General features: G+C 37.5%; 2 protein-coding genes across 5 annotated transcripts in view; one reads left to right on the top strand and one right to left on the bottom strand.

Moving 5' to 3' along the window:
* Positions 1-14,291, bottom strand: part of LOC126763727 (uncharacterized) — a 68,662-nt gene that overhangs the window by 28,835 nt on the left and 25,536 nt on the right. For all 4 annotated transcript variants that reach the window (XM_050481471.1, XM_050481472.1, XM_050481473.1 and 1 more), the window contains exons 3-6: positions 12,051-12,238; positions 11,455-11,558; positions 6,516-6,722; positions 6,280-6,410 (exon numbers count right to left, since the gene is read on the bottom strand). In XM_050481471.1, coding sequence (XP_050337428.1) covers positions 6,280-6,410; positions 6,516-6,722; positions 11,455-11,558; positions 12,051-12,238 — 630 coding nt within the window. The remainder of the gene's footprint in view (positions 1-6,279; positions 6,411-6,515; positions 6,723-11,454; positions 11,559-12,050; positions 12,239-14,291) is intronic.
* Positions 12,175-14,291, top strand: part of LOC126763732 (uncharacterized) — a 179,476-nt gene continuing 177,359 nt past the window's right edge. Inside the window, exon 1 of the mRNA XM_050481479.1 lies at positions 12,175-12,254. The gene's annotated coding sequence lies outside the window, so the exon portion shown is untranslated. The remainder of the gene's footprint in view (positions 12,255-14,291) is intronic.

Raw genomic sequence — 14,291 nt, 5'->3', positions numbered from 1 at the left:
AATGGAGGAAGTTTTTAAAAAATTATATATAATTTTAAGTGTTTTGGGGAGTCTATTTTATCACGAATACAGGCATAAAACATCAAGTGAGGGAAGTTATGCTATCGGAAACTTGCTAATTGTGTGTCGCACATCCAACTCTGGAGATAACATCGAAACAGTTTCTAAACATCCCCGTGTAGGGATCAAAAAGATAACATAGGATCTCAAAAACTCTTATGAATCGACTTAACACATTTTGGTTAAAGTTTTGGAAGTGTGTCAATGTTAGATTTGCTTCAAAACACCTGAATTTTTTGCAAGAACGATATGGTAACTTAATGTAGTGATCCGATCTAAAAAATTTCTACGGAGATTCTATCATTGCTTTTTACATATTATATTCGTCAAATATAAAAGCACTAGAGTACATATAAGCGTTTGATTCCGATTGTTCAGTTTGTGTGGCAGCTTTATGATATAGTGATCTGATCTTTAATTTCTCAGGAGATTGTACAGTGGCTTAGCATAATAATTCAATCCAAATTTCATGATGATACCCCGTCCAATAAAAAAGTTTCTACTATAAAGACTTGATCATCCAGTTTGTAGTGCAGCTATGTATATGCTGTATATACATACGTATAAGATTTTTTCATAGCGACGCTATAAAAGTAGACCAAAAGGGACATTGACATTTTCTTTAGTAAGATTTGACATTTTATTATGGAAAGATATACGATCCTAAAACGAACGAAATTAATAAAATTGACTTGACAGTGGCTTCAACTTTAAAGGCGCCGCGCCCAGTTAATGTTCGTCATAATTGTTCTGTCAGATCAACAATTAGATAAATTTGAATCCACAATCACAGTACAAAATGTTCCCGTGCCAGTGAGACAAAAAAGTGCTTGTAGTGTGGAGAATATTTCTGCCGCTAGCGCATCAACTGAGGAAGACCCCAATCAATCTCTCACACGTCGTGGGAAGAAGACCAAAAGTACTCCATGAGTCACCGTTGCATCCCGAAAAAAATATGTGTGGTGGGGTTTATGGGCCGGCGGCGTCATTAAGCTGTATTGCCTATCGTTACCGCTCACTGATGACTGAATATTTTTAGTCCGAATTGGATAGGCTTGGTTCCAACAAGACGGCGCCACAAGCCACCCAGCGAGTGTCACTATCGATTTATTGAAAACCAAGTTTGGTGAACGTGAAATGGCCCAGTCTATTGAAAGCCTCGGTCGTGCGATTTGACGACGTTAGAACATTTCCTGTGGGGCTACGTCAGGTCTATGGTCTATGCCAACAAGCCAGCGACGATTGATGAACTTCGTACGAGTATCGAACGTGAAATTGCAGCAGTATCGGCCGATTTATGCTTCGAAACAGTCGAAAATAGGGTCTCCTTGGGTGGACTCCTGAAAGAGTGTCCGTGGTGGCCATACAAAAGAAATAGAATTCCATACATAATGACATCGAATGTACTTTCACAGAAATAAAGAATAACCATGCAATTATCGCAAACCCATAATAATAAGGAATTCTTCCACTCAATATCTTTACCTTGAACTTCTGGACATGATTAGGTAAATATATGTAGTGGTAACAGAAGTTCCAAGCAGCAGAATATTGCATGCGGATGTGCATAAAAGAAAGCCAGATAAATTATTTTAAAAATACTACTTTAAATTTATTTGACCTTTCCTCTATGCTACACCTTTCATCAAATTAGGTGGAAAGGTCAGAGAATGCATCTAATTTAATTTCACTACCTCTGACCATTTATGCACAAAACTGCCGTTATTTTCGGTGACGAAGGTTGACCACACCGAGAAAAGTTAATGATATACTTATCAGAGGGAAGACCTACATAAATGAACTGAAAATATAAGAAAAGCAACAACAATGTTTAAACAAGTTATTTTTAATGACTAAATTGTTGTTGGAAATCTAAGAATGTTGCGCTAATGTACTTGTTGTTTTTTATACAAAGTACACCTATACAAACCGACCAACTTTGTGCGGACAAGGACATGACAGGCAACTTAATCAAATAAAATGAAGAGGCAATTTGAGGAGCGAAATGACATCAAAATGATAGATGATAACAGTGAGTAGAAGCGGAATAATGTTGCGCTTTGAAAGGCTCTCATTGAATTGACAGTAAAAGAAACATGATACATTTGAAAAAGAAAATGCAAAATGAAGAAAATTACAATGAAATGTAATTAAAATGCTAAAAAAGCGGAGGAGAAGCAAAACAAGAGTGGAGGCTAGCTAGACAGCTTTGTAAATTCCATTTCTTTAAAATTTTCAACTGTGGGTGAGATTTATATAAAACATGCGCAGGTATGATAGACAAGTAAGAGTAATGTTCCATACAGTTTCAAAAGAAATATTTCAAAGTGATATGAACTTATGTACATATATGTAAAGCAACTGGAGTCCTTACTGGCGGTTGAGAGCTGGTAAGGATGCCTCTGTTGAGCAGCTATTAAAAAAATTTTGGAAACGGATTTCTAAATGGAAAACTTTGCTCTCTTTCCTCGCAGAATAATTAAAATTCTAACGAGTAGTTCGACCAGTCTTTGTGTAATATATACCGATTTCTAGGTCCTGGTTGCCTTATCATTCGTATCATGTGGATATTTTGAGAAAATGTTCATTTATTCCTCAACATTATCTTCTTGCCAGAAGTGGAGGCCATCTGAACTTCATTACGAAACCTTAGAACTCACCAGTATACAGGTATAAAGTCGAGCGTTTTGGAAATATATTAGGATATGAAGATCAGGAGAAATATCTATAACACATTGACAGAAAACTGAAAGGTGCTAAGCACACCGTCGTTCTCTGACCATAATCGACATCTAATATAATATATTCCGTCGAGGTGAGAAACCTCCATTAGATCGGAAGTATAGATCATACGAAACAACATTGACAGAAAACTGAAAGGTGCTAGAACCGTCGTTCTCTGACCATACAAACTCCATTAGATCTAGAGATCAGAAACGAGGTTAGACCCTGCAAACTGTGTATAACAGATACTATTAGAATACCTTGAAAAGAACGTGACTGTATTTACGGATGCCTTAAATACAGCTTTTCACTATGCATGCCCCACGTTGTGACTAAAGGACAAAACAAAGGGCCCCCCTTGCTAAAACAAGGATATTGGATCTTGCAGACCCAAAGTACGGTAATGTTTCAACTGTACTTATTGAACCGGGACTTATTGTACGACTTGGCGCATTTTATGGCGACATATTAAATTGAAAGCTTACAAAATACAGCTTCTGCTAGAACTGAAGCCGCTGGGCCTTCCCAAGCTTTCATCATGCTTCGTTCTATAGGCTCTTGAAAATCCACGTTCGAAGAAGATCCGACTTTTTCGAACCAAATTTTGTTCAGCGATGGGGCCCATTTCTGGCTTAATGGGTATGTAAACAAACAAAATTTACGCATTTGGGATGAAGCACAAGCTGAAAAAATTCAAGAACTGCCATTTCATTTAGGAAAAGAAACGGTTCGGTGGGGTTTGTGGGGCGGTGCAAACATTAGTCCACATTTCTTTAAAAATTATGAGATTGAGAACGGAACCGTTAATGGCGACCATCATCACATCATGATTTGATGCCTGAAATTGAAGTGGGGATATGTAAAGTCTAAAGTCTCTGCGAAAAATCCTGTTTCGATTCAGTCATTGGAGTAAAATATCAACCGTGTCATTCGCCAGTTACCAGTCGAAATGCTCGAACGAGTCATTAAAAATTGGACTCAACGGATGGACTATCTGAGACGTAGCCGCGCCCAATATTTCAAAGAAATAATCTTAAAAAAATAAATGCCAAAGAATGTTCTTTCGAATGATAATAAGCATTCCCATTAGTTTTGAAGCTTCTGTGTTTTTTCTTTAAACAAGTAGGGACCCTCGAAAAGGATCTCCCTATATTATATATAGTATATATAAGTGTAATATGTACGTGTACTGCCGAAATTAAGGCATCATCTAGCATTGGGTGAGTTGTACGAGAGTGCTCCCTATTTTTAGCCACTTGTAGCGCGTTTGTTTACACTCCCATTAAATACATCCTAACTCAATAGCCATCACTCATACCTACCATATGTACAAAGAGACAAATCTTTGGACAGATATTTTGCTTTACGGTGTCAGTTGTGAGAAAAACTCTGACGTTTACTAAACTCATTAACGCTCTACATGAACATGAGTAAACGGAGGGCTTTGCTATGCCACCGCAGATACTCAACTGCGAACGAGGCGAAGGCAAAGGTGGGCTACACTTCGGAGAAATTAAAGAAAATGTCTTGCTAATGTGATTGTGAGCTTTAGCCGACATTAAGTTGGAAAGGAGTCAAGCACTCGTTAAACTTCTCTTTATGTTCCGTGCGCCCATTCGTTTATTTACTTACTCATTTACTTTTTGTGTTAAATACAGACAACGAACGGCCTTATAACCTTATTTTACCGACAGAAAATTTGTATGTGCGACCGTTCATGTAAGTCTGTGGGATTATAGAATCTTCTGCAAACAGCAAAAACATGACTGTCTGTATTTGTGTGTTGTTCTATTTAACTCTGACCTGGTATTACTGGACTGTGAACTGAAAATAGCAGCGAACACTTGGCCATGATGCTATATTGGGCACAGCTGGATAGCACATGAGGAAAATCCTCAATCTCATTATTTGAAAAATTATTTGCTTTGAATGAAAATGGGCACACAAGTAAGACATACGAGTAAGTATTTATATAAACATTAAATGGAAGCCAAGAAATGACGAAGATATAAATATAAATTTAAGCTTTGATGGAGGTCATTAAATTTGGCACACCTGAGCGTATACGTGATCTTATAGTATATGTAGAGTGGCCAAAAAGACTCAGCTAATGCCTAGTTGTAAAGTTGCAAGGGCTCGATTCGGATAAAAGTGTTTATTTAATTTCAGAGTATTTAATTTTATTAAATTCATTACAGTATTCGCATATCAGCGAGCCTTATCTAAGCACATTAATAATATATTGGGTAGTCGAAAAAATCTTTTCGTATTTTGTCAATAGATGTCGTTGCAGTCGTATATCTCCAGTGCTACCAATCACATTGTGTCATACCATATAGTGTTGAAAAGGTGAGATTTTAAACGTCATTTAACCAAAAACAAATTAAATTTGGGAAAGTTGAAAAAAAGTTACCGCTCTTCAAAAATGAGTGAAAATAATGAAGAAATTCGCTGTATTTTGAAATTTTTGTACATAAAAAGGGAAGAATGCCACGCAAATCACTAATGAAATTTACGAAGTTCACAGAGACGATGCTGTATCAGTTCGTGTAGCACAACTATGGTTCGCTCGCTTCCGTTCTGGAAATTTCGAAATTTGAATTTGAAGAGAGTTTTACACTGATAGAAAAATGTCTCTAGCGAAAAAATGGCAAGAAGTGGTCGATCGAAACAAATGTGTACCGTTTATTTATTTATTAGTATAAACACAAAAAAAAAATAAATTAAAATTTCATTAGAAATACGAAAAGACTTTTTCGACTACTCAATATTTCTGTCCTTCATCAAAATTTCTTTTTATATTTCAGTTAAAATATTCTACTCGTATAGCTGCTTGCCTAAATATCTCAAAATATTTCCCTACCGACCACCACCTTTTAGTGCCTTTCCATTTATTTGACACTCTTGATCGTTAGTCGGAGCACCGAGTGGCGTTCATTACATTGAGTGCTTTTCGAGATTTCCGTGCTCAATTTTTCCGCTGTTTGACTTTCGCGTACCGTCTCCGTGCCTCAATGCGCACTTTTGTTCTTCTTTGAATGTGGTTTCTCTGTGCATTTCACGTGTTTGCTAACACGCTTTCGAGGTTTATTCGAAAAAAATATTGTAAGATTTTATTTTTTCGCTTTTTCTCACCGGAAGTTTTGTTTGCTATGGTAACAAAAAAGCGCTCGAAATCCATTGAAAATGATTGTCTGAGTCGAATTAAAATAAATTTGTATGCTTCGCCTGGTGATGGCCATGCATTCACTGCAAAGTGGTTCGCTAGTCCGTCGATGCTGTGCCAGTGAAGGTGGCAATGCTGGTGGTGGAGTTCCATCACACGCTGTGAGTGATTATGTAAATCAAAATGCTTTTATAGCTTCATCAAACTCTTGTCTTCCAATCAGAAGTACTGATTAGGAATTTCACGCTAAATTGCATGCTTAATTGCTTTAATTGAGTATATTGGATTCGGTATACGGATATCATATTCGATTTGCAATACACACTCACCTGTCGAACGGCGTAGTAGCAGGTCAGATTGCGCGGATAAATGCCGGGGAAGTTGGGCGATTGCAGGCGGCACGCTTTCCTGTCGCAATCGCTGAAAATGCGTGAACAGTATGTGCCCGGTATGAGATCGCCTGTGTGGGGGTAGAAATTAGAACAACAACGATATTATTTAATTAAAGATTTGAAAACAAAAACTAAATTTTTTTATTAATATTGTGCGAAAGTTTCTTACTCACCCAGATAGTACTTTGGCTCCGTGTAGTTGAGTGCGTCCTTTTCCACAGCTGGCTGCAGCGAGTTCATGAAGGTCTTATTATTGGCATAGGCGCTGAACAAGCTGAAATCCTGGCCATAGCGGTCCGAATGTGCGCCGCTGGAATTTGTAAAATCTTCGATTGCATTTTGATTCTGAAAACTGCTGCGATTATACCACTGCCGTAGTTCTGTAAAGGGAGTACGTGGGACATGATGAAATGAGTAAGGAGTTCGATAAAGCTAGGGAAAAACTGTTCGTGTCATATATGCACAACAAGCTCATATACACACACGAACAGTTTCTAGCACTTAATCGTTAGTTAAAGCAAATTCTTAATATTTCTTTTCTGCGTAAATAATTTAGTATTTAAACCGACTTCTTGTAGAATGAAATCAATTTGGCAAATGCTGCGAGATTTTATCAGTTGGCAAAGTGTTTTCCGGCAATAGCACATTGCATTCTCCTTCATAAAGTGATGTGAATATGTGTGTGTGTAATTAAGTGAAGTTTGGAGCCTTTTTGCTGAAATATTCGGACCATTCTTTCTTCCAAATTTTAGTTAACAAAATTTTAGAATGTTCTTAGTAGAAAATGCACCTGATAAAGTTTTCACAAGTGATGGGATGTAGTTTTGTTCAACTAACGGTTGTGTGTATTATCCAAAACAAAATGGAATATAGTGCTCAAAAATGTCACTGAACGAAATATAAATTGTAATATGTAAACTTCACGATTTGCAGACTTAGGTAGGATCATCTGTGGTTGGAAAAATTGTGAAAATGTTGACGGCGCCTTCCCCATAATAAGTACAATATATGTACATATCACTCCAAGGTAAATTGACCAAATTCGCTTAAGACAAATATTTTCGATATACATACATTCCGACTGTGTGAAAATGGGTTAAATCAGATATAAATCGGGCCTATCATATCATGGTTATGCTGAAAACTATTAAAGGTGCAATAACTAAATGAAAAGTGAGCTTTCTGAATATGTGATTAAATTTTGAGAAACAAAATTAGTTGGAAAGGTTTTAGGAGAATCAAAAAACGGAAATTCTATGTAAAACTCTCTATTTTGGGTAAAATCTCAAAATATCTACTCGACAAACTTCAATCAAATTTAGTACCTAAGGATTTTCCTGTTTCTATATAACGATGTGATAATTTGGGTGGAATTGAAAAAAACCAAAATTTTTTTTCCGTATAATACAATTTTCAAATTCCAGATGAACTTCAAAATTAAAAAATACAAATCAATATAATGAATATATTGCGATAAAGCTTCGCATAAAAAATGATTTTGTGATCTCTTTTCAAATCTAAAGTAGGTCATAATCAATCATAGTTTTTCAAAAGGAATATATGGATCTTAGTGCCATATCTGATAAAGATATATATAAAATGTGATGTTTGGTCAAATAACCGGTAACACTCGATCGATGAGACCCTATTATCGTGCAACAGAATGTAAATATTTTATCTTCGCGATATTCGTAGGCCGAATAAGTCGAAACCCAAACGTTTCAAAACTCTAAGGTAGAATACCGCATTAACGTTTTGGCCGGGTGGAACAAAAATACCTTTGATTCATAAAAAAAATCAGCATTGTCTTCATTTTCGACTTCTCCATGCGCGATTTTTTGGGTTTCGGATCAACCGGTGCCATCCATTCAGCACTCTGGCGTTTCGTTTCTGGATCATATTGGAAACATGACGTTTCGTCACCAATCACAATATTGTAAAGGAAGCTTTTGTCCTTTTTTACCTCTTTAATGATGTCCTTCAAATGTTGAATTCTGAGCAACTTTTGGTCGTCAGTCAATTTGTGCGGAACAAACCGTGCACACACCTTTCGTAAGCCTAAATGTTCGATCAAAATGCGATAAATCGATGTTTTGGTGATGTTCAATTCCATTTCCATGAATTTCAATGATGATTTCGGCTGATTTGTGATGAATTCACGCGCAGTTTCGATGGAATTTCCGGCGATCACGGATTTTGATTGGCCCACATGTTGATCGTCATTTATGTCCTCACGACCACTTTGAAAACGTTGAAACCACTCGTGCACTCTGCTACGGGTTAGGCAATCATCGCCATAAACTTGTTTCATCAATTGAAACGTTTCGGTAAAAGTTTTACTAATTTTAAAACAAAATTTGATGCTGGGGCTCTTTGTTCGAAGCTCATTTTCGCATCGATAACACAAACATACTGACACTTAAAACGCAATAACTTCAGTTCCAATCTATGGAATGTCATGAAATTCTCACCGAACAATCGATAAAGATAGCAGATTCTAACGCACCAGTCGACATATAGATGGCGCCACCGGGGGGCGCTAGATTCAAAAAGTTTCTGTTTACTTTGGAATGCGCCTTGTATTGACATAAAAATTTGCACATGCTGCTTATTTGGCGGAACTGCCGATATCGGGCAACTAAAGCATACAGCTGCAATACAAGCTGAATGATCGAAATGAAGTAGTTGTGTGGAAAACTTTTCCATTTGATGAGATATCTTCACGAAATTTGGCTGAGATTATTATCTAAGGACTTAAGGGGCTACATGGGTTAACGGGTTTTAAAAATCGATTGTCTTATTAAATTCTACAACATCTTTAGAACATTTTCCTAAATTTTCAAGTTGATTTGAGCAATAGTTTCGGAGATACACAACTTGTGCGCTTGAGGTTAGCTCGACAAAGTGCGCCGTCTTTAAACGCGTTTTTCTCGAAATCGTGTTTTTGAAGTCGGTTGCACGATTTATCAAGAACTACTCAACCGATCCTTCATGAAATTTTATAAATCTTTAAGATAGAATTCTTAAAGACTTGGCTTAAGGATGTTTCTTTTTCGATTAAACTTTTTGTAAAAAAAAATATTTTCAGTTTTCCTTCGTTCAGGTTCTAAATTTTTTAACTAAAGAATTTTTTTGAAGATGATGCCGTATTATCTTGTAATCACCGGAAATGGCGTCGCAATCCCCGAGTTTAAAATATTTTTTTCCAAAAATTTCAGAATTTTCTTGTTAATAAAAAAACGAATAAAATATTTAATTTTTTATATGAGACAAAAAATTGTTGATATTTGGTTGTTTTTTACCCCAGGAAACCCATATAACCCCTTGATGTAATCGCAGAAGAAATTGTTCAGATCAGATCAGTAGTGCATACAACTGCCCTACAAACTGAACGATCGGTATCAAGTTCTTGTAAGAATTCTTTGTATTTGTGAGGATTATATTACCTTCGGTTAAATGTTTTTCTTGTTCTTTGATTCAAAAAGATTTGGTTTTACTACTGTGATCAAATTGTAAGGAGAATTTTTAATTTATACTTCACGTGTTTTTCGAAACGGTTAATTTTTTCTGTAAGTTGGTAGTACTGTTAATGACATCTATGCTAAATTTCACGTCAAAATATTCATTAGTATTTGAGATACGCGTCATTTTGTGAAGCTCTTTAATTTTTAGTATGTCTGAAGTTATTGAACAAATAAGTGCGATAATACACCATCTCATGCTGCATTGGTTATTGGTGATCATTTCGCCACATTTTCAAGTAATATCGTGCCGCAACCAATGCATTCGCCTGATTTACCTTCGTGTAACTTCTGGCTATTCAGCAAAATCACATGACCACTCCGAGAACACCGTTTTGACTCAATTGAGGATATAAAAGCTGAATCGAAGAAGGCTCTGATGGCCATCACGACGGAGGATTTTTCCAGTGCTATGATGACTAGAAAATTCGTAAGTGCATTGCAGCGTGAGGGGACTACTTTGAAGGAGATGAAATTGACAAAATTCACCTTTCAATTTGATCACAGTAGTAAATTAAGTCAGCTTTATATACCGAAACGATTTCCAAATTTCTTTACAGTTTTCTTTAACCTCTAAACTTCGTGTAAAATCTAACCCTAGTTAACCATGTCTTGGCATGACTTTGGCTCCTTGCAGTTTTTTGACTTCGAAATGGAGGACTTATCGATAAATGGTTGACATTACGACACATATCTAGCGTGATTACGCATAATTAGTAGTATTGATAATCACTCTTAGGTTTTTCTAAACTTGCTGCCAAAATCTTTATTTCAGATATGATATCGGCAACTGTTGTTAGTGGTTCTCAAAGACTTGGCTTATTAGAATCGACTCAAAACTTCGTCTTCGCCTAACGTTCGGTGCCGACTGCGTGTATTTCCGTCGCGCATTTATGATTGTAAGACTTTTTTGGTAAAAAAAAAAACGAAAAAGTAAAATATTTACTTTTCTCCCATATAAACAGGGTAAATCAGCAATTTTGCTTCATTTTTGGAACTCAAGCTTAAGCGCTCTAACACTATAATAAACTATACACACGTACACACTTGTTATTACTAACTATACTAACTATGAACATACCAAAACGAAAATATATTTCTATGAAAAATAAAACGAAATATTTTCTATGAAAAAGTTTGTCGTCCTGTTTACCAACTATCAACGCTTTTCGTTTTTCTGTAGCCCAAATATGTTGTTAAAAGTTACACATTTTAAAAGTTTCACTATTTTCAACTTTTGTTAGTTATTTGAGTGTTTTTTTTTTGGAAAGTGTGTGTTTGAGTGTGTGGGTACGTGCTGTGATACAGTGTTTCCCCAACTGAATGTATTAGGTTTATTTTAATTTTTTTGTTAATCTCAGTGTTTGCTTATTTCAAATCCATTTAACCCATAGAGACCCACGCAGCCAACCAGCGAAGTGGAGGAAAGTTCACTGGAGAAATACAGTGGAGAGGAAGCAAAACAATGCAGGAAGCGCAGACGGATGAGAAGCAGCTGAGCGTTAGTGAGTGGGCCGCTATGTCGGTTGTTGGGTGGCGACGCAGACGACAAAGTGTTCATATTATTGCTGTTGCATTTGTTTCTATTTACCTTCGAGCTTGATGCCGCCATAGCGCGTCACCGAACTGTCCTTCGACAGAACCTTGTATCTGATGCGAAAGTCGAAATTGTAGCCGCTCTGGTCCCGCGCCAGCCTGCGACAAACGGATGCAGCGACAGTGACAGCGACAACGTCAGTTGGATAGTATGCCAATGGGCCGTGTAGCGTACGGGGATTTGCAGTGGCGTCGGTTCATGTGGTGGTGGTAGCAACAACGTTGGCATTGTCCGTGGCGCAGATATGGAAATAAGAGAATGAAAATGGCAAAGAATTGAATGGAATTCGAACAAAAAACAGCTTAGTTACAATAGTAAGAAAATGAATACAGGCAGATAAAAATGAAATGCAACGAAATGAAATGCAATCGAGTAACTGGTAGTTCCCTGCTTGTTCGGATTGTTAGCGAAAAGTTTTTAGTACAAATTAGTGTTGCATTTGTAATTTCAATTTGTCTCATTGCAAATGATTTCAAGTACATTAAATGAAAAGTGAGAGAACGAGAAAAAGAGCGCGGTAGATGTCGCTAAAGGCGTGCGTATAGGGAAATTAACATGAGTCGTAAAAAAAAGGAAAAATGTGTACTTACTTATTTAATTTGATAGTGAAAATTAGTGATCTGGTTTCGCTGTAGAATAGCACTGGACCCCAGGATGTGCCGCACCACATGCCACCGATGGGAGTGCGCGCCGACTCGGCGATTTGCATGTAACCATCCGGACAACCGTCGTGCAGATACGAGGTGAAGCGTCCAATTGTGAAGCTATCAAGTGTTACCTGCAAAACAAAGCATGTGAGTCAACATAAATTAGATGAAGGTGTGCGTAAAGTAGTTTTAGCCATTTAGGCTGAATGGTGTACGACTAAACTAAGCTGCCGTATAGAACATTTAGGAAGTAAACGTGGTCCACTTTTGCAGGCTTTTTACTGCAGCTGAGAAGAAATAAGTCTAACAAAAAATTAGTTTTAATTTTATGTGACTTGTAAGAAGAGTTTTGATCGACTAGAAATTAAAACCAGGAAAATTACCTTAAGTGAATATGTAAGATGAAGAAAATTCTCATAAAATCTGACAGACAGCAAGAGGAGAATATGGATAACGCATCGAGGAAATGCTCTAGTCGATCAAAACTCTTCTTATTCCAAGTCAAGTGTTCGTTATGGGTTAGGTTAGGTTAGGTTTGATCGCTGATTTAAAAATCGCACATGGACTACTATATGCAGGCCTTTATGTTGCCATAAAAATAGAACTCCTATAATCCGAACTTAAAAGGGACTAAAGCGACTTGTGGCCATTAAAAATTTGCTCATCCCTTTAATTCCTACTCCACACCACTTCGGTGGAACCTCTGGAAGTGTGAGTTCCCAACTGTTTAAGGTTCGCAAACGCAGGACAATCAAGAAGGAAGTGATGATGAGCTGTGATGATTCCACCAGCTTCTGCAGCTGCTAAGATCCTCAAACCTTGTAGCATAGACTCCGATAGGTCAATGGCATGTTAGAACACATTCCAAATAGGGAGGACAAAGAACTCACTGAATCTGTTATGATTGACCTTTGGACAAAAGGTTCTTGCAAAAGTGCGTGAACCGGTGGTAGTTCAGTGCTGAACAAGTTCTCGCGAAGCCCAGTCATCCAGTACACACAGAACACGGAGAGTAGTGAGCACCGATCCGTTCCTATTCTACTGATAGCTGGGGTAGGGTGCCTCTCCTTTGTTGTCTTATAAGCTTTACAGTTACCAACGATTCTCCTATAGCCTCGCATTCACACTAGTATCATTACAAAGTGACTCGCTGTCATTGATAATGAGGTAAGGTACATCTTAATCAGCTTTCAACGCACCGTTAGTGGGCTCAAGGCTAGTATACAGTGATCATTCAGAAAGTGAAGTGAAAGTGAAGTTGATAGAGAATTTCTGACAATATACTCCTCCACCAATCTTCCTCCCCAATCGTAAAGAAGTTCAGTAATTTATTAACTAGGGTGGATATTCAGAAAATCCGAAACTGAAGCTGATAGAGAGTTCCTGCGAATAAACCCCTCCACCAACCTTACCCCCCCAAAGTTTTGACCCATTCGTAAAGAAGCTCCTCTCCTCCAACGGCTTCAACCAACCCGAAGCGTCCTCGCAGATATGTGAACAGAGGGAAGTCGCCAGATTTGGGTTTGGTGATTCCATGATTTAAAAGGTCCGATGTATAGTTAAAGCGTGTGAAGATATCCAAATTATTAGACATGGGTTCACTTAGAAACTCAGATTCCCTGAGTCTGATAGCAACTTTTGCGGTTATTCATTTTTAGACGATATCAATCGGCACTATATGCATAATAACATTAGATGTCATGGTTGGAGTGAACTTTAGTGCACTCTCTCGAGCTTCCTTGCAAGTGTGGTGTTTTCTAGGGCCCTCCAGCATGCAATGGGCTTGACTATGGTATCGTAGAGCCGTCGGACTACTTTTGGTGAGAGGCTCCTCGTTTGCCAATGACTCCTCTGCATCAGTATAAGACAATTAATGCCTTCTTTGCTCTCTCCTTGCGTCAAACTTAGATAGTACACAAGAACTTTGCTTTGACCATAAGTGTTACATTGCCTTCAAAGGCAATCATCCTGCGGTCACAATCCCCGAGTTTTTGAGTTTTTTTGAGTAAGATCAAAATCCACAAAAGAAGGGATAGAACTCACCTTTTCGCCGATCAGATGCGGTACTCCATTCCGTCGCGGTTACTCTGTTGCAGAAGACTGACAATAAGTTGTTTGAGGTTGTTGAAAAATGGATGATCCTTATAATCCGGGTAACATTCTCAATAACAACTATATACTATA

Source organism: Bactrocera neohumeralis, chromosome 6 (genome assembly GCF_024586455.1).
Source record: "Bactrocera neohumeralis isolate Rockhampton chromosome 6, APGP_CSIRO_Bneo_wtdbg2-racon-allhic-juicebox.fasta_v2, whole genome shotgun sequence".
NCBI lineage: Eukaryota > Metazoa > Arthropoda > Insecta > Diptera > Tephritidae > Bactrocera > Bactrocera neohumeralis.
This window is presented reverse-complemented; position numbering and strand designations above follow the sequence as displayed.